The sequence below is a fragment of the Hyla sarda genome, chromosome 8 (genome assembly GCF_029499605.1).
Source record: "Hyla sarda isolate aHylSar1 chromosome 8, aHylSar1.hap1, whole genome shotgun sequence".
Classification (NCBI taxonomy): Eukaryota; Metazoa; Chordata; class Amphibia; order Anura; family Hylidae; genus Hyla; species Hyla sarda.
This window is the reverse complement of record NC_079196.1, coordinates 149155352-149175457: the sequence shown is the minus strand read 5'-3', so window position 1 is coordinate 149175457 and position 20106 is coordinate 149155352. Positions and strand designations below refer to the sequence as shown.

Below are 20106 nucleotides of genomic sequence, written 5' to 3'. Positions count from 1 at the left end.
CAGGTTTCCATAGAGTTCTGGTCTCAACATACAATGGTCGTCCTGGAACTAATTAATATTGTAACTTGAGGGACCACTGTACTCTCCCAGCTCTGTACTTCACAAGAGGCTAGCAGGATAGCTGTTGGCACATTGCACGCAGTGCTGGGGAATGCTGTTCGAGGATTTAAAGTTTTTTTTCCTCCTGATGTAAATGTAGCGGCTGTGCTAGTATTACATTTAGGGTGATGATAGAATTAAATGATAGAAAAAGGATCAGCTTTCAGCAAGCTTGTTGTGCTCGGTTACAGACAGACGGTAGAATGTGATGGTAAAGATAAGAGATGAGCGAAGTTACCGAAAATTTGATTCGTAACGAACTTCTCGGCTCGGCAGTTGATGACTTATCCTGCATGAATTAGTTCAGCTTTCCGGTGGGCTGGAAAAGGTGGATACAGTCCTAGGAGACTCTTTCCTAGGACTGGATCCACCTTTTCCAGCCCACCGGAAAGCTGAACTAAATTATGCAGGATAAGTCATCAACTGCCGAGCCGAGAAGTTCGTAACTAATCAAATTTCCTGTAAGTTCGCTCATCTCTAGTAAAGATGTTTAGTTTGAATACATAGCAATAGAATATCACCATCTGTACATGCTATCTGCTTCTACTGTTCACCAGCTACTAGAGATGAGCGAACTTACAGTAAATTCGATTCGTCACAAACTTCTCAGCTCAGCAGTTGCTGACTTTTCCTGCATAAATTTAGTTCAGCTTTCCGGTGCTCCGGTGGGCTGGAAAAGGTGGATACATTCCTAAGAAAGAGTCTCCTAGGACTGTATCCACCTTTTCCAGCCCACCGGAGCACCTGAAAGCTGAACTAATTTATGCAGGATAAGTCAGCAACTGCCGAGCCGAGAAGTTCGTGACGAATCGAATTGACTGTAAGTTTGCTCATCTCTACCTGCTACCATTTCTTCTCATACTGATGCTGAGGACATTTGCATTATTTCTATCATGATCACAATTCAGAGATGGATGCTGGTTGTCCGTTGCAGTACAGGTATTTGGCAAATATGGCAATGTCTAATGGTAGTACTGATTTTTAGGATTGTAATACATATTTTTTTTTGTTTTTCTTTTCTTCACATTATGTATTTTATTTTACAGTAAAAGATGGGACGGGAGCAGCAACGAAAGGAATGCAATCAATGTCTCTTAACAAATAACTGCTACCGCTCAGCGACCACATTCAGAGGATCCTAGGGCCAGTGCAGCTATATGGTCTGTAGACTACTTGTCTAGGAAATACTCTGGTCCCTTGTGTGTCCACAATATGCTATCCCTGATCAAGTCGTGACAGCGTTTACATGCTGAGGATACTGCAAAGAAAGACTGGACATGCACTGAGCACATATTTATTTAATGCTGAGTGTTTGTGGATCTTGGGGTCCTGAAGAGGGGAATAAAGTTTGGAATTCAAACTAAAATTCGTTTTTTTGTTTTTCCTTTCCATACATAAAACTGCTGATTCATGTGTACAAATGTTTTGAGCTCTTAAAGGAATTGTTCAAAATGTTCAAATGTTGTAACTGATTGATATACTTCTCATACCAATTTCTTACTAGTTTAAAGATAAATGTTTCTATTCATTGAAAAGCAAAACTTGAAAAGATTGTCCTTTTCCTCAAGAGACCTTGCCCCTCCAGCCCTCCATTTGTGTCTGAAATTCAGTAAAATGAGGAGAAAAAAGCGGAGCACAAAACAGACACTGGCCCACCTTTTTTTATTCAGTTTACCGTATTTTTCGCCGTATAAGACGCACTTTTTCTTCCCCAAAACTGGGGGGGGGAGATGTTGGTGCATCTTATAGGGCGAATACACACCTATCGCGGCGGTCCCTACGGCCATCAACGGCCGGGACCCACGCTAATACAGGACATCACCGATTGCGGTGATGCCCTGTATTAACCCTTCAGACGCGGCGATCAAAGCTGACCGCCGCGTCTGAAGCGAAATTGACACTAACCCGGCTGCACCAGGAGGGACCTTACCTGCCTCCTCGGTGTCTGCTCCGTGCCGGGATCCCCTGCATGGCCGGCGCTCTCCTTCGTCGGCATCACGTTGCCGCGCACGCCGCCCCGTCATCCAATAGGAGCGGTGTGCGTAGCGGTGTGATGGCAGAGACGTTCCGGAGCGTCGGGGACGCTGCGACAGCGGGCGACATCCAGGGCAGGGGTTACTGGTCCTGAGCGGCCGGGACACGTGAGTATTACCTCCTATACCAGTGGTCTTCAACCTGCGGACCTCCAGATGTTGCAAAACTACAACTCCTGGCATGCCCGGACAGCCAACGGCTGTCCGGGCATGCTGGGAGTTGTAGTTTTGCAACATCTGGAGGTCCGCTGGTTGAAGATCACTGTGACCTATACTTTACCTTGTATTCTAGATTTTCCTCATTTAAAATTGGGTGCGTCTTATATGTCGGAGCGTCCTATAGGGCGAAAAGTACGGTACTTCTGATTATGGCAAGTTAAAAACTCACAATTGTGCCCAATTTGTGATACATTTTTAGCATGGCCTCTGACTGTTCACAAATATAGGCTACTGTACAGAGACAAGGTTGCTTATGATGCAATTTTTTTATTGATATTTTGCAGTAAACTTAAAAATTTTAATCCACAAAATGTGATGAAAGCTCAAAAACAAAACTTGATAAAACATCAGTGTAAATACACTCAGTTTAAAAAAGCAAACAGCCAGCAACAAGCCATTTAAAGGGGTACTCAATTTTTTTTTTTTTTTTACCTCTTAAGGATTTCAGTTTTTGCGTTTTTGTTTTTTCCTCCTTACCTTTTAAAAATCATAACCCTTTCAATTTTCCACCTTAAAAATCCATATTATGGCTTATTTTTTGTACCACCAATTCTACTTTGCAGTGACATTAGCCATTTTACCCAAAAATCTACGGCGAAACAACAAAAAAAAATCATTGTGCGACAAAATTGAAGAAAAAACTCAATTTTGTAACTTTTTGGGGCTTCCGTTTCTACGCAGTGTATTTTTTTTGGTAAAAATGACACCTTATCTTTATTCTGTAGGTCCATACGATTAAAATTATACCCTACTTTTATAGGTTTGATTTTGTCGCACTTCTGGAAAAAATCGTAACTACATGCAGGAAAACTTATATGTTTAAAAATGTCATCTTCTGACCCCTATAACTTTTTTTATTTTTCCGTGTACGGGGCGGTGTGAGGGCTAATTTTTTGTGCCGTGATCTGAAGTTTTATATTGGTATCATTTTTGTTTTGATCAGACTTTTTGATTGCTTTTTATAAATTTTTTAATGGAATAAAAAATGACCAAAAATACGCTATTTTGGACTTTGGATTTTTTTTTAACGTGTGGTTTAATTAACGATATATTTTTATAGTTCTGACATTTATGCACGCGGCGATACCACATGTTTATTTTTGTTTACAGGTTTTTTTTTGGGAAAAGGGACGTGATTCAAACTTTTATTAGAGAAGGGGATAAATCACATATTAATACACTTATAGGGGGCTATAACACTGCAAACACTGATCTTTTACACTGATCACTGGCATGTATTAACATGCCATTGATCAGTGTTATCGGCGCTTGACCGCTCCTGCCTGGATCTCGGTCATTCGCTGATCGGACACAGAGGAGGCAGGTAGGGATCCTCCCGTGTCCTGTAAGCTGTTCGGGACTGAGCTGCTGGGATACTTTCAGTTTCACTTCAGACGCGGCAGTCAACTTGAACGCCGAGTCTGAAGGGTTAATACAGGGCATCACCGTGATCGGTGATGTCCTGTATTAGCCGCGTGTCCCGGCCGATGATGGCCACCGGGACCGACCCACGTTATATCGCTGGAGCCAGCGCAGGACGTAATATACGTCATGCATCATTAACCCCTTAAGGACCGGGGTTTTTTCCGTTTTTGCATTTTCGTTTTTTGCTCCTTATCTTTAAAAAATCATAACTCTTTCAATTTTGCACCTAAAAATCCATATGATTGCTTATTTTTTGCGCGACCAATTCTATTTTGTAATGACGTCAGTCATTTTGCCCAAAAATCTACGGTGAAACGGAAAAAAAAATCATTGTGCGACAAAATTGAAAAAAAACACCATTTTGTAAATTTGGGGGCTTCCGTTTCTACGTAGTACATTTTTCGGTAAAAATGACACCTTATCTTTATTTTGTAGGTCCATACGATTAAAATGATACCCTACTTATATAGGTTTGATTTTGTCGGACTTCTGGAAAAAATCATAACTACATGCAGGAAAATTAATACGTTTAAAATTGTCATCTTCTGACCCCTATAACTTTTTTATTTTTCCGTGTATGGGGCGGTATGAGGGCTCATTCTTTGCGCCGTGATCTGAAGTTTTTAACGGTACCATTTTTGCACTGATAGGACTTATTGATTAATTAATGATATATTTTTATCATTCGGACATTTCCACACGCGGCGATACCATATATGTTTATTTTTATTTACACTTTTTTTTTTTATGGGAAAAGGGGGGTGATTCAAACTTTTAATAGGGGAGGGGTTAAATGATCTTTATTCACTTTTTTTTTTCACTTTTTTTTTGCAGTGTTATAGCTCCCATAGGGACCTATAACACTGCACACACTGATCTTCATCATTGATCACTGGTTTCTCATAAGAAACCAGTGATCGATGATTCTGCCGCTTGAATGCTCATGCCTGGATCTCAGGCACTGAGCAGTCATTCGGCGATTGGACAGCGAGGAGGCAGGTAGGGGCCCTCCCGCTGTCCTGTCAGCTGTTCGGGATGCCGCGATTTCGCCACGGCTATCTCGAACAGCCCACTGAGCTAGCCGCGTCTAAAGGGTTAATAGCGCGCGGCACAGCGATCAATGCCGCGCGCTATTAGCCACGGGTCCCGGCCGTTGTTAGAGGCCGGGCCCGACCCGCTATGATTGGCCCCGCGTTATAGATCGGGAGTGGACACATGACGTTCCAGTACGTCATGTGTCCTTAAGGGGTTAAGGAGTTAAATCAACTGGTGCCAGAAAGGTAAACAGATTTGTAAATTACTTCTATTAAAAAATCTGCCTGCGCTTATCAGCTGCTGTATACTACAGAGGAAGTTGTATAGTTTTTTCCAGTCTGACCATAGTGCTCTCTGCTGACGCCTCTGTCCATGTCGGGAACTGTCCAGTGCAGAGAAAGTCTGGACGTACATCAGTGATGTGAATCTAGCCTTAAAGGGGTACTCCCTGGAAAAAAAATTTTAATCAACTGGTGCCAGAAAGTTAAACAGATTTATAAATCATTTATATTAAAAAATCTTAATCCTTCCTGTACTTATAAGTTGTTGTATGCTACACAGGAAGTTCTTTTCTTCTTGAATTTCCTTTCTGTCTGACCACAGTGCTCTCTGCTGACACCTCTGTCCATTTTAGGAACTGTAGGAACAGTGTAGGAGCAAATCCCCATAGCAAACCTCTCCTCCTCTGGACAGTTCCTAAAATGGACAGAGGTGTCAGCAGAGAGCACTGTGGTTAGACAGAAAGGAAATTCAAAAACAAAAGAACTTCCTGTGAAGCATACAACAGCTGATAAGTACAGGAAGGATTAAGACTTAAAAGATGTAATTTACAAATCTGTTTAACTTTCTGTTGATTAAAAAAAATATGTTTTCCAGTGGAGTATCGCTTTAACTGGCCTGTTTGACAGATGGATAATTTTACTTAATTGCTCCCATACTTGAATTTAGCCCTTACATCATTTGGCCACGGTTCACCTAGAAAATTGTCTTTTTTTCCCTCTTTCAAATTGCATTTGTACAGTGGAAAAAATCAGGTAAAAATCTGCAGAATGTCTTATATTAATGTGTTTTATTGTTGTCCATGCTAAATCAAGGGGAAAAATCTGCAGTTACAGCCATTAAATTAAGTTCTTTATTTTCAGCCAATCTTGGGTATTTTTTTTTTTTTTTAAATCTGCTTAGATACATAAAATAAGAAATATGAAACATAAATTAATAAAAAAATAAATAAATAAAAAAAGTTATACAAAGAAACGTTAAGCAAAACCAGATAAAAGAATGTTGAAGGTATTGGTTAGAATTTTAAGCATCCCTTAACAAAGATGTGCCCTTAATGTGTGGCACACTGCCCTTTGTTTGCACATACTTGGGTTATCTGACATTGATTTACAGAGTAGCTACCTCAAATTGGCTGTACTACTACTACTGCAGTGTTTTGTAACCAGTGTCTCTCCAGCAAAACTACAACTCCCAGCCTTTGGCTTTCCAGGCATGCTGGGAGTTGACTTTTTTTGCAACAATTCCTGACCTATATGACTCTGTAACAATTCAGCAGTCTCCACAAGCATAAACACCCACCCAAACAAAAAATAAAAGTAGGACAGGATAAGACTTGGTGCAGGATGGGGAGGTGGTCCACAGAAGAAGACTATTTGGTCATTGACAGAGCAAAGAAATTAGTCAAGACTCTTCAGACAGGTGCAGAGTTACTTGGGATGAATTGTTAGAAAAAATCACTAGTTAAAACGTATAATCTAGGGGAGACGTGTAATTGGAAAAACATCCACCAGAGAGAAATGGTGTTAAACACGGAAACAGAATGTGTCGGCAGGTAAGAACCATTTGACCCATCTAGTCTGCCCAATATTCTGAATACTATGAATAGTCCTTGTCCTTATCTTATATGAAGGATAGCCTTATGCTTATCCCATGCATGCTTAAACTCCTTAATGATCTATTCACATGTACAGTATTCTGAGCAGATTTGATGCACAGGATTTTCTGCTGCAGATTTCTATGTAAACTGCAGCAGAATGAAAATTCTTATGTCACTTTCATGGTCTTATAAATCTGCCCACTAGAGGTCTCCCTTCTGGTCCAGACCACATTCCATCCAGAAGCACAAACTTTGGTCTCCTGGCAGAAGACCAAACTCAGGAAGTGCTGTCTGGCTATAGACCATAGGCAGTGAATAGCACTTACTCTGCCTGTGTATGAAACTGGGAGAAAGCGTGCTATTCACTGCCTATGGCCAGACCGCACTTCCTGAGTTTGGTCTTGTGCCAGGAGTCCAAAGTCTGTGCTTTTGAGCAGACGGGATGCGGTCCGGACCAGATGGGAGACCCCCTAGTGGCCAGATTTATAAGGCCATGAAAGTGACATGATGATATTTTTTTTACAGGGAGTAAATTACAAATCTTATTTTACCTGCTGTATCATATGCAAAAAAAATTTTTTTACTGACCAGGGCCATTTATTGATATTACTGCACAAATCTTTCCCCCTCTTATATAAAACTGTTCTTGTTTTATATCTCCTCTCCTCCTTTACTGTGTTGATTCCTTTTATGTGTTTAAAAGCTTCTCTGACAGTATATAAAATATAATGTGAACAGGACAGAAATGTAAGAATACCTGCTTGGGCACTACTTACACAACCTACATCATTATAAGAATTTTTTTTTTTTTGGGCAAAAGTCAGATTTGCTAAAAGTGTCCTTAGCCTAAGCTGTCATTAAGCTGCTTTTACGAAGGGAAGGTGTTTATTTCAAGCTCAATTATAGATTGCTCTACCCAAAAATAGATGTGGTTCTGAGCATTGTAGGAAATTCTAGACACAAACAATCCAAAAAAGGGCCACATTTGTTGTTCGTTACACAACAATAACAGTCCAGTTTTTTTTTTACTCTGCATCTCCTGGGGCCTTGCAAAAGGTGGTGATACAAAAGGAGAATATTGCATGTATTATTGGCTTAACCTTAACCCCTTAACGAAAATGGATGTAAATGTACGTCATTGTGCTGTGGTACTTAACGCACCATGGCCCTCATTTACTATTGCAAACCCGACATGTTTTGTCGGGTTGTGTGCCAGATTCTGTCGCAGCACTGCCGCGGTGATCCGGTCATCCAGCATGGCAGCTGGTGGACCCCTCACCTGGCTCCGGCTGTCTCCCGGGGTCTTCTGCTCTGGTCTGAGATCGAGCAAACCAGAGCAGAAGATCACCGCTAACACTGATCAGTGCTATGCCCTATGCATAGCACTGAACAGTATTAGCAATTAAATGATTGCTATATATATAGTCCCCTATGGGGACTATTAAAATGTAAAAAAGTTAAATAAAGTAAAAAAGGAAAAATCCCCTCCCCCAATAAAAAAGTAAAATGTCAGTTTTCCCATTTTACTCCCAAAAAAGCGTAAGAAAAATACACATATTTGGTATCGCCACATGCGTAAAAGTCTGAACTATTAAAATATATTAACTATCCTGTACAGTGAATGGCGTAAACGTAATTTAAAAAAAAAAAATTTAAGTCCAAAATTGCTGCTTTTTTGTCACATTTTATTCCCAAAAAATTTTATAAAAAGTAAAACCTAAGCAAAAGTGGTACTGATAAAAACTACAGATCATGGCTCAAAAAATTAGCCCTCATATCGCCCCATATACGGAAAAATTAGAAAATTATAGGTGGTCAAAATAGGGCAATTTCAAGCATACTAATTTTGTTAAAATAGTTTGAGATTTATTTTTAAGCAGTACAATTATAGAAAAGCATATAACATGGGTATCATTTTAATTGTATTGACCCACAACATAAAGAAAACATCTAATTTTTACCGGAAAGTGTACACCGTGAAAACAAAACCTTCCATAATTTGCTAAATTGCGGTTTTCTTTTCAATTTTCCCACATAAATATTTTTGTGCCGTACATTTTATGGTAAAATAAGTGATGTAATTACAAAGTACAATTGGTGACGCAAAAAACAAGCCCTCATATGGGTCTGTGGATGGAAATATAAAAGTTATGATTTTTAGAAGGAGAGGAGGAAAAAACGAAAATGCAAAAAAATAAAATTGGTCTGGTCCTTTAAAGGGGTACTCCGGTGAAAACCTTTTTTCTTTTAAATCAACTGGTGTCAGAAAGTTAAACATATTTGTAAATTACTTCTATTAAAAAATCTTAATCCTTCCAGTACTTATTAGCTGCTGAATGCTACAGAGGAAATTTCTTTTTTTTGGGAATACTGATGACATCACGACCACAGTGCTCTCTGCTGACATCTCTGTCCATTTTAGCAACCGTGCATAGCAGATGTATGCTAAGGGCAGCATGGTGGCTCAGTGGTTAGCACTTCTGCCTTGGGTTCAAATCCCATTAAGGACAACAATAAATAAAGAGTTATTATAATGACGTCAGCAAAGAGCACTGCTCGTGATGTCATCAGAGAGCATTCCAAAAAGAAAAGAATTTCCTCTGTAGTACTCAGCAGCTAATAAGTACAGGAAGGATTAAGATTTTTTTTTTATAGAAGTAATTTACAAATATGTTTAACTTTCTGCCACCAGTTGATTTAAAAGAAAAAAGGTTTTCACAGGAGTACCCCTTTAAAAAAAAAACATGGAAAAAATGCTGGGTGGAGTTGAGGGAAATTTATTAAACATTTGCACGATGAGTGGTAAATTTCGTACACTAAAGTAAGGCTGTGAGATTAAAAACTAGTAAGAAAGCCTTCTTCTAGAGCACTGCTGGAGTGGTATAGATTTGTGAAGGGGGTGGGATGGGCTTTGGACCATTTGCATTGTATTTTTTGCAATTTGCATTTCATAAATTTTTGATTATTGCAAAACATCCAGCAAGTCAGTTTTGCAAAAATCACTTGAGATACAACAGTGTAAAAAATTTTGAAGATTTTTGTGCAGAATGACACATGCGATAAATATAATTCAAAATGAAGAAGTCAGCCACCAATTGTGCAAGTTCTCCCACTTAAAAAGATGAGAAGCCTGTAATTTTCATCATAGGTATACCTCAACTATGAGAGACATAATGAGAATTTATTTGCAAATTATGGTGGAAAATAAGTATTTGGTTACCTACAAACAAGCAAGAGGAGATCTGCATAGAGGAATGGGCCAAAATACCAGCAACAGTGTGTGAAAACCTTGTGAAAACTTACAGAAAACGTTTGACCTCTGTCATTGCCAACAAAGGCATTGTATATAACAAAGTATTGAGATGAACTTTTCTTATTGACCAAATACTTATTTTCCACCATAATTAGCAAATAAATTCTTTAAAAATCAGACAGTGATTTTATGGATTTTTTTTCTCGTTATGTCTCTTATAGTTGAGGTATACCAATGATGAAAATTACAGGCCTCTCCCATCTTTTTAAGTGGAAGAACATGCACAATTGGTGGCTGACTAAATAGTTTTTGGCCCACTGTATATAAAACTCAAAATGTGTATGTATGTTCCAGCATCATGTCCAAATGTCTAAAGATAATAAAGCCCCATGCAAATCTACGGGAAATGTATGTTCCGGCATAATTTCCGTACCGCTGGAGATATTTCAATAATACCTGGTACACATATTCCTTATATGTCAAATAAAAATATATGATAGTCAAATTAACCCTTACCTACACCCTTATATAAAAGATGGTATATGGGACTTCCAGTACCTTACTCCACAAGCTCCGCTCTGCATCTACTGGTGAATGTGTCAGTCTGGCTTGCAAGCCACACCCAATCTCACAAAGACATGCCCACTGTTTAAGCCACACACCCTTTTATTCTCTACCCTTTTGTGCATCGGTCTGCCTTGCAAATCACGCCCAGTCCCTCAAAGCCACATCACCTTCTATTTTCAGCTTACAATATCTTCATCACAAATCAGTCCCACATGAGGACGGGACATTAGGACAGCATAGGAAGTCGGGATATGAGGACTGGATATGATGAGATATGAGGACGGGATAGAAGGTCTGGATGGGAGGACGGGATATGAGGATAGGATATGGGGTTGGGGTATGGCAACAATATGTGAGGTTAGGATATGGAGTCAAAAGCTTCCTTCTTTGTTGATTTTCCTCCCCAACAAGGATTAGGAAGGAAAAACCGGGCAACGCCAAGTATTTAGCTAGTATATAGATATGTATACACACATATACATACTGTGTGTGTATGTTCCAGCATCACTCCCAAACGGCTGAAGATATTTCGATAAAACTTGGTACACATGTTACTTATATATCGACTACAAACATAGGATAGTTAAATTAATCCTTAACCACCCTGATTTGGTAGGGTCAGGGTTTTTGTTTCAAGTCCCATGCAAGTCTATGGGAAATGTATGTTCCAGCATAACTTCCAAATGGCTGGAGATATTTAGCTGAAACTTAGTACACATGTTACTTTTATGTCAAGTAAAAATCTGACAGTTAAATTAACCCTAACCTACCCACTTACGTGAAGGGTGGGGATTTTGTCTTCAGTCCCATGCAAGTATATAGGACTTAGTACCTTACTCCACAAGCTCTGCTTTGCATCTCCTGGTGAATGCGTCAGTACAGCCACACCCCATCTCACAAATCCACACCCACCATTTAAGCCAGACCCCTTATATTTTCTATGCTTTTTTGTGCATTGGTCCGGCTTGCAAGTCATGCCCACTTTCACAAAACCATGCCTCCTTCTATTTTCACCCTACAATCTTTTCATCACAACTCAGCCCCACCTGAGGATGGGATATGAGGTCAGGATATGAGGACAAGTAATTCCTCCTATGTTGATTTTCCTCCCCCACAAGGATTATGTAGGGGGAAAAAAATGGGCAACGCCTGGTACCAGCTAGTTTATTAATAAATATAAGGTTATGCACATGGAAAAGAAAAATCCAGGCTGGGATTATGTACTATATGGAAAACCAATGTGTACAACTGACATGGAAAAGGAGTTTTAGTTGACAGTGCATTTAACTGTGGCCACCAGTGTCGGGCAGCTGCTGCTAAGGCAAATAAAATCATGGGGTGCATCATTAGGGGCATAGATGCCCACGACAAGGAAATAATTCTACTGCTGTACAAATCACTAGTCAGACCACACATAGAATACTGTGTACAGTACTGGGCACCAGTGTACAAGAAAGATATAGTGGAGCTGGAGAGGGTTCAAAGACGGGCAACCAGAGTAATACATGGTAAGAAATGACTACAGTACACAGGTTATCAACATTTTGTTGAAAAAAAAAGACGGGTGACCTAATGACTGTATAAATAAATCAGGGGGGGGGGGGGGACTATGTTACTGTGTATAACTAAGTTGGTGGTGAGTTGCTTAGAACTGAACATAACATTCTCTCTATTATATGAGATGAAGATTTGTAGGATCCATTGTATGTGAATGAAAGATGTTCTGTAATTTGATCATGCGTAAAACTTGTTTTCAAGTTTATTTTTTTAAATTTTTTTTATGTATAGAACAATCCAGCTCTCTGAATAATTATATCATACACAATAGTATCCAGAAATATTTTGCACCCACATCATTTTTTCTTCTACACTTTACTACATTTGTGGCCTTTATGACACTAAAACCTGCAGAGAAAGAAAGACAACAGGAAATAAGAAAGAAATGATCTATTTAAAGCTGTACCAGAGGAAGGATATAAATGAGACGGGACATGCTTTCAATTAGAGCCATGAATGAAATATGTTTCTGGATGAAAGAAGCTTTCTACATGTACTGAGATTGTGCGGCTCCACATTTATAATGACCCATTTGTTCACTTCTGTATTCATATAAAAGTCTAGGAAGTTATAAAAACAATGTCTTCCCACAAAGACAAAACACTTTTAGTAGATATTATCGGAAGGACATTCTAGATCAGCGCATGGAAGACAATACTTTGGAAAACATATTTTAATCACTTCTCTGTGGCTTGTTAAAGGGTTTAAGTGACAGGTATACTTTAACCAGAGTGGAGAGCCACTACCAGACATCAAACACTGCTCAAAAAAATACCAGGTGAAGACTTCGAGACAGCGGTGGGTTTCAATGGCGCTGACCAGGAATGAACACATCAGGTGAGTAGAGAAAGGGTTTATTAAAACAATAAACCCACCGCTTTCTGGAAGTCTTCACCTGGTATTGTTCGCATGGCTGGGGAGGCTGAAGATCGGGCCTAACACTCACTCACGCTGACCGTTGCCTCCCTACAACGCCTGGGCATGCTCCTAATGAGGTGCATGCCCAGGTCTGGGGTACAGGCGATCCGGTCAATAATATCAATGCCTTACTCTTCCAGGAACTGCTGACACACTCCGGCAAAATGAGGTCTAGCATTGTCTTGCATTAGGAGGATCCCAGGGCCAACCGCACCAGCATATGGTCTCACAAGGGGTCTGAGGATCTCATCTCGGTACCTAATGGCAGTCAGGCTACCTCTGGCAAGCACATGGAAGGCTGTGCAGCCCCCCAAAAGAAATGCCACCCCACACCATTACTGACCCACCGCCAAACCGGTCATGCTGGAGGATGTTGCAGGCAGCAGAACATTCTCCACAGCGTCTCCATACTCTGTCATGTCTTTCACATGTGCACAGTGTGAACCTGCTTTCATTTGTGAAGAGCACAGGGCGCCAGTGGCGAATTTGCCAATCTTGGTGTTCACTGGCAAATGCCAAACGTTCTGCATGGTGTTGGGCTGTAAGCACAACCCCCACCTGTGGACGTCGGGCCCTCATGGAGCCTGTTTCTGACCATTTGTGCAGATTTGTGGCCTACTGGAAGTCATTTTGCAGGGCTCTGGCAGTGCACCCCCTGCTCCTCCTTGCACAAAGGCGGAGGTAGCGGTCCTGCTGATCTGTTGTTGCCCTCCTATGGCCTTCTCCACGTCTCCTGATGTATTGGCCTGTCTCCTGGTAGCGCCTCCATGCTCTGGACACTACACTGACAGACATAGAAAACCTTCTTGCCACAGCTAGCATTGATGTGCCATCCTGGATGAGCTGCACTACCTGAGCCACTTGTGTGGATTATAGACTCCATCTAATGCTATCACTAGAGTGAAAGCACCACCAGCATTTAAAAGTGACCAAAATATCAGCCAGGAAGCATAAGAACTGAGAAGTGGTCTGTGGTCACCACATGTAGAACCACTCCTTTATTGGGGGTATCTTGTTAATTGCCTATAATTTCCACCTGTTGTCTGTTCCATTTGCACAACAGCATGTGAAATTGATTGTCAATCAGTGTTGCTTCCTGAGTGGACAGTGTGATTTCACAGAAGTGTGATTAACTTGTAGTTACATTGTGTTGTTTAAATGTTCCTTTTATTTTTTTGAGCAGTGTATATTGCCCTAGTGGATGTGAATCATTCATGTGTCACATGGAAAGCCATTTAATTTAAATGGTGCACATGAAAATATATTTCCCAGGCAGTGGCTTTCCCTGGCAACAGTAGCTGAGGCGTTGTCAAAGTAGTCCACCTGGTTTTAACCCTTTGCTCCCCCCATATGGGGATCTATACTTTACTGCTGCTTTCTAAGAGTGGTACAACTGCAGGTGGCAGCTGGCTCAGTGGTTTAAGAGACACCAGTGCAAGGCATTGAGGGGTCAGACTGAGACAAGTCTGGGTACAGGCCGAAGTCTGGGGCTGGTAGTGGCATAGATGTGTAGTCAGGAATTTGCAAACAGGTCAGGGCCGGTGGCACAAGTTCGTATTAAACAGGCGGATTCATAGACAGGAGAGGCTATAGACAGTGTAGACAGGAAACTGGCTGAGGTCATAGACTGAATCAAATCCCCATGCAAAGATACACCTTTAGGGTACATTCCCACACGGCATATTTGCTGCTGCGTATTTTATTTTCTCTGTTGAAGTCAATGGGTAGGAAAATACGCAGCACCAAATACGCAGCAAAATACGCCGTGTGGGAACGTACCCTTAGGCTATGTTCACATTTCAGAATGTCTGCAAGGAAAGTCTCAGTGCGGACATTCTGCAGACTGTGGGTGCTGGCATGATATGCTGGTGCTAGACCGCATGGGATTGCATTACCTGCAGAGTCCGCAGAAAGAATGGACCTGTCTGTTCTTTCTGCGAACACCGGGATCAGAATTTCCATGCCAGAAACACCTTTGTGCAGAAATTCTGCTGTGTGCACAGTGCAGCCAAAAATCTGCATGTAAACGCTGACACTTTAAGAATTAGGAATTAAGTTTGCACAAACCCTGCAAGCAAAGGCAGAAATGGCAATTACAACAACAGATATACAGCAGCAGAGAGGAGCCTGGACTAGGAGGATCATGGATTATAGGTAACCGGGCAGCTGTACTTGCCAGGAGCAGTGATCCACAGCAGGAACAGAGCCTTCACTAAATGTTGTCGTAATGGGGCAATTCGTTTATCAGCTTCTACTCCCTTATAAATAAAGCATACCAGAATTAGCTTTTCTTTTCTTACATACAGGTGAAACTCAAAAAATTTGAATATCGTGCAAAAGTTCAATGTATTTCATTAATGCAACGTAAAAGGAAAGGAAACATGAAGTGCTCCAAAATCTCCTGGTAGACGGATGCATTGACCTTGACTTAATGAAGCACAGTGGACCAACACCAGCAGATGACAGGGCTCCCCAAATCATAGTAATTGGGGGGGGGGGGGAGGCTTTGGGGTATACATGAGCTGTAAGCCATAATCATCACAATTCTGACAAATCACGGCTTGTACTATCTTGCTTTGCATGTAATGAATCTATCTCATATATTAGTTTCACCTTTTAAGTTGCATTACTGAAATAAATGAACTTTCAAATTTTTCGAGTTTCACCTGTATAATGTGGACCAGCTATATTCTAGAAATTCATCCCAACTCTGCTGTGTCCATACTTTTTGAACCCACGTATTATGGCAGCAATGCCAAGTTGTAACACACCGTGTGTGGACCTGCTGTGCTACCCAACCAGTTTGGCTTTGGGACAAACTCAGTCCTACAAAACAAACATAGGCTCTGCAATTTCCAGCATCAGCCTCCCCTTTTCCCCACAAATGCTTTCTCACTCCCCCACACACAATGGCCCTCATTTACTAAAGTCCAACCGACTCTTTTTCTCGGTTATAAATTTTAGTCGCAATGTTTGTGCGACTAATTATGCGACCAAATTTTTGTTGCACAACCGACATTTTAGAAAACACTCGGAGTGTTTTTTTCACTCTGAAATGGGCGTGTTTTATGCAAAAATGGGCGTTTTACCGACAAAAGACAAAAAATACTCGGAGTACTTCCCAAATCACTCGAGAAACAGCCAAGTGAAATTCCAAAAATGGAGTGATTTCTAACAAAGGATCGTTTAGCATTGTGTTTTGTGTAAAAGTAACTTGGTTTATAACCGGAAAACATTTTGTACAGTTAAACACTTTTATGAATAAAGTATTTAATGTTTGGGTGATATATATTTTTTTTTACATTATAACACCTGAATAATTTTAATTAATGAAACTGTTTAGAAACAAACTAGTCCAAAACCTTTTGACTCACACAAATACTTTTTTATTTATAAATGGTCTTTAACTCCTTAACGATGCAGGACATATATTTATGTCCTGCTCCGGCTCCCGCGATATGAAGCGTTGGTCCCGGCGCTCATCAACAGCCGGGACCCGTGGCTAATACCACACATGGCCGATCGCGGCGATGTGCGATATTAACCCTTTAGAAGCGGCGGTCAAAGCCGCTTCTAAAGTGAAACTGAAAGTGACCCGGCTGCTCAGTCGGGCTGTTCGGGACCGCCGCGGTGAAATCGCGGCGTCCCGAACAGCTGACCGGACACCTGGAGGGCCCTTACCTGCCTCCTCGGTGTACGATCGACGAATGACTGCTCCGTGCCTGAGATCCAGGCAGGAGCAGTCAAGTGCCGATAACACTGATCACAGGCGTGTTAATACACGCCTGTGATCTGTGTAAAAGATCAGTGTGTGCAGTGTTATAGGTCCCTATGGGACCTATAACACTGCAAAAAAAAATGTAAAAAAAAAGTGTTAATAAAGGTCATTTAACCCCTTCCCTAATAAAAGTTTGAATCACCCCCCTTTTCCCATAAAAAAAATAAAACAGTGTAAAAAAAATAAACGTATGTGGTATCACCGCGTGCGTAAATATCCTAACTATAAAAATATATCATTAATTAAACCGCACGGTCAATGGCATACGCGCAAAAAAATTCCAAAGTCCAAAAAAGCGTATTTTGGTCACTTTTTATACCATTAAAAAATGAATAAAAATGATCATAAAGTCCGATCAAAACAAAAATCATACCGATAAAAACTTCAGATCACGGCGCAAAAAATGAGTCCTCATACCGCCAATGTCTTCAACCCCCTCCTCATACCGCCCTGTACGTGGAAAAATAAAAAAGTTATAGGGGTCAGAAGATGACATTTTTAAACGTATACATTTTCCTGCATGTAGTTATGATTTTTTCCAGAAGTGCGACAAAATCAAACCTATATAAGTAGGGTATCATTTTAACCGTATGGACCTACAGAATAATGATAAGGTGTAATTTTTATCGAAATATGCACTGCGTAGAAACGGAAGCCCCCAAAAGTTACAAAATGGCTTTTTTCTTCGATTTTGTCGCACAATGATTTTTTTTTTCGTTTCGCCGTGAATTTTTGGGTAAAATGACTAATGTCACTGCAAAGTAGAATTGGTGACGCAAAAAATAAGCCATAATATGGATTTTTAGGTGGAAAATTTAAAGGGTTATGATTTTTAAAAGGTAAGGAGGAAAAAACGAAAGTGCAAAAACGGAAAAACCCTGAGTCCTTAAGGGGTTAAGGTCCAAAAATAAGTTTGTGTTACGTGTTTGAAATTTGTGCGACACAATTGACTAGTGTGACACAAAAAACCCGTGCGACAGAAAAATAACCGACATGTGCGACAGAATAGTTAATAAGCCTGGGAAAAAAATGGAGTGATATAGAAAACACTCCACAATAAACACTCCACTTTTAGTAAATGAGGGCCAATGTCTTCAACCCCCTCCCCCCAACACACAATTCCTCCAGCCTCACCCACACACAATGCCTCCAGCCACACCCACACACAATGCCTCCAGCCACACCCAAATGTCTCCATCCTCACCTACGCACAATGCCTTAAAGGGGTACTTCACTAGAAAACTTTTTTTTTTTTTTTTTTTTAATCAACTGGTGCCAGAAAGTTAAACAGATTTGTAAATTACTTCTATTTAAACAGCTTAATCCTTCCAGTACTTATCCAGCTGCTGTATATTACAGAGGAAGTTCTTTTCTTTTTGAATTTCCTTTCTGTCTGACCACAGTGCTCTCTGATGACACCTCTGTCCATTTTAGGAACTGCCTAGAGTAGAAGAAAATCCCCATAACAAACCTGTCCTGCTCTGGACAGTTCCTGACATGAACAGAGGTGTCAGCAAAGAGCACTGTGGTCAGACAGGAAGGAAATTCAAAAAGAAAAGAACTTCCTCTGTAATATACAGCAGCTGGATAAGTACTGGAAGGATTAAGATTTTTAAATAGGAGTAATTTCCAAATCCATTTAACTTTCTGGCACCAGTACCCCTTTTGGCCTCACCCAAATGCCTTAATCCTCACCCACACACAATGCCTCCAGCCTCACCCACACATAACACCTTCAGCCTCTCCAACACACAATGCCTCCAGCCTCACCCACACAAAATGTAATGAGCCTAACCCACATACAAAGCCTCCAGCCTCATCTATACAGAATGCCTCCAGCCTCACCCACATACAATGCCTCTAGCCTCACCCAAGTACAAAGCCTCCAGCCCCACCCAAATGCCTCTAGTCTCACGACACACAATGCCTTCAGCCTCAGCTACATACTTTTAGCCTCACTCAAATGCCTCCAGCCTTACCCACACTCAATGCCTCCAGCCTCACCCTCACACAATGCCTCCAGCCTCACTCAAATGTCTCCAGCCTCACCCACACATAATGTAATAAGCCTAACCCACACACAACGCCTCCAGCCTCACCAACACAAACATCTCCAGCCTCACCCAAATGCCTCCAGCTTCACCCACACACACTGTCTCCAGCCTCACCGACACTCAGCACCTTAAGCCTAAAGGCACACAATGCCTTCAGTCTCACCCACACGCAATACCTCCAGTCTCACACGCAACACCTCCAGTCTAACCCACAAGCAACATCTCCAGCCTCACCCAAATGCCTCCAGCTTCACCCACACACAATGTCTCCAGCCTCACCGACACACAATGCCTTCAGCCTCACACACAACGCCTCCAGTCTAATCCACACACAACGCCTCCAGCCTTACCCATTCACAATGCCTTCAGCCCCACCCACGCACAATGCCTCCACCTGTAGGTAGGTAGCTTAGCCCTGGTGTCTCCCTTTTTGCAGGTGTAGAGATGTACAGGGGTATATAGGTGTAAAGGAGACAGAGGGGTGTGGAGAGGTGTACATAGGTGACAGAGAGCTTGGCAGGGATAAAGGGGGGCATAGGGGTGACAAGGGAGTGGACAAGGGTGACAGGTGGACAGGGACATTAACAGGGGTGACAGAGGTGTGGACAGGGGCGTGAAAGGAAGTGACAGAGATGTGGACAGGGGTGACAGAGGGGAGAGGGTGCAGTACCTGAAGCCGAGCTCTGGTTTCACCTCAATGCCCAGCTGCAGAGGACCAGGAAGAATCCAGAGGCCAGAGGAGGATACACAAGGAACTGACCAGCATCCCCTTCCTAGCGTGTGCATATGTCCCTCCATGTGTACATCCCCTTCCCGGCCTGCGTGCCTGTGACTCACTCATGGCACTGCAGGGGGGGGGTGGGAGGCTGGGTGCACAATGCACATGCAATGCACACACAGAATTCCCTGCCCCCTTGTGGCACCATGAGTCCCTGGTGCGCAAGTTGAGGCGGGAAATACATTTTTTTGTTTGTTGGCTCCATCTTTCCCACTGGAGCGTCCCAGCATCCCTGGTAGGACCTTCGGGTACCCGGGGCATCCTGGTTGGGAATCACTGCTCTACATTATTTAGTAATGAACTTAGAAGGGACTTTCAATATATAGCTTTGTTTCTTACAATTACAAATGGTAAATAGTTTATTAAAAGTTTGCTTAATGGCCCAATCATGTTAAGATGTTAATAGATTTACATTTTGTAGAAACAAGTAGGAGAATTTGCTAGATGGCAAATAAAAAATAAAATAAGAGATACTCACCTGCCTGACCCTGACCCCTGCTGCTCCAATGATGCC

General features: G+C 41.5%; 1 protein-coding gene across 1 annotated transcript in view; it reads left to right on the top strand.

Annotated features, from left to right (window-relative positions):
- The window catches only part of PDAP1 (PDGFA associated protein 1), a 48190-nt gene extending 46725 nt beyond the window's left edge, over positions 1-1465 (top strand). The window contains exon 6 of the mRNA XM_056534635.1: positions 1146-1465. Within this exon, the coding sequence (XP_056390610.1) occupies positions 1146-1204 (59 nt within the window). The 3' untranslated portion in view covers positions 1205-1465. The remainder of the gene's footprint in view (positions 1-1145) is intronic.
- Positions 1466-20106: the final 18641 nt, after the last annotated feature.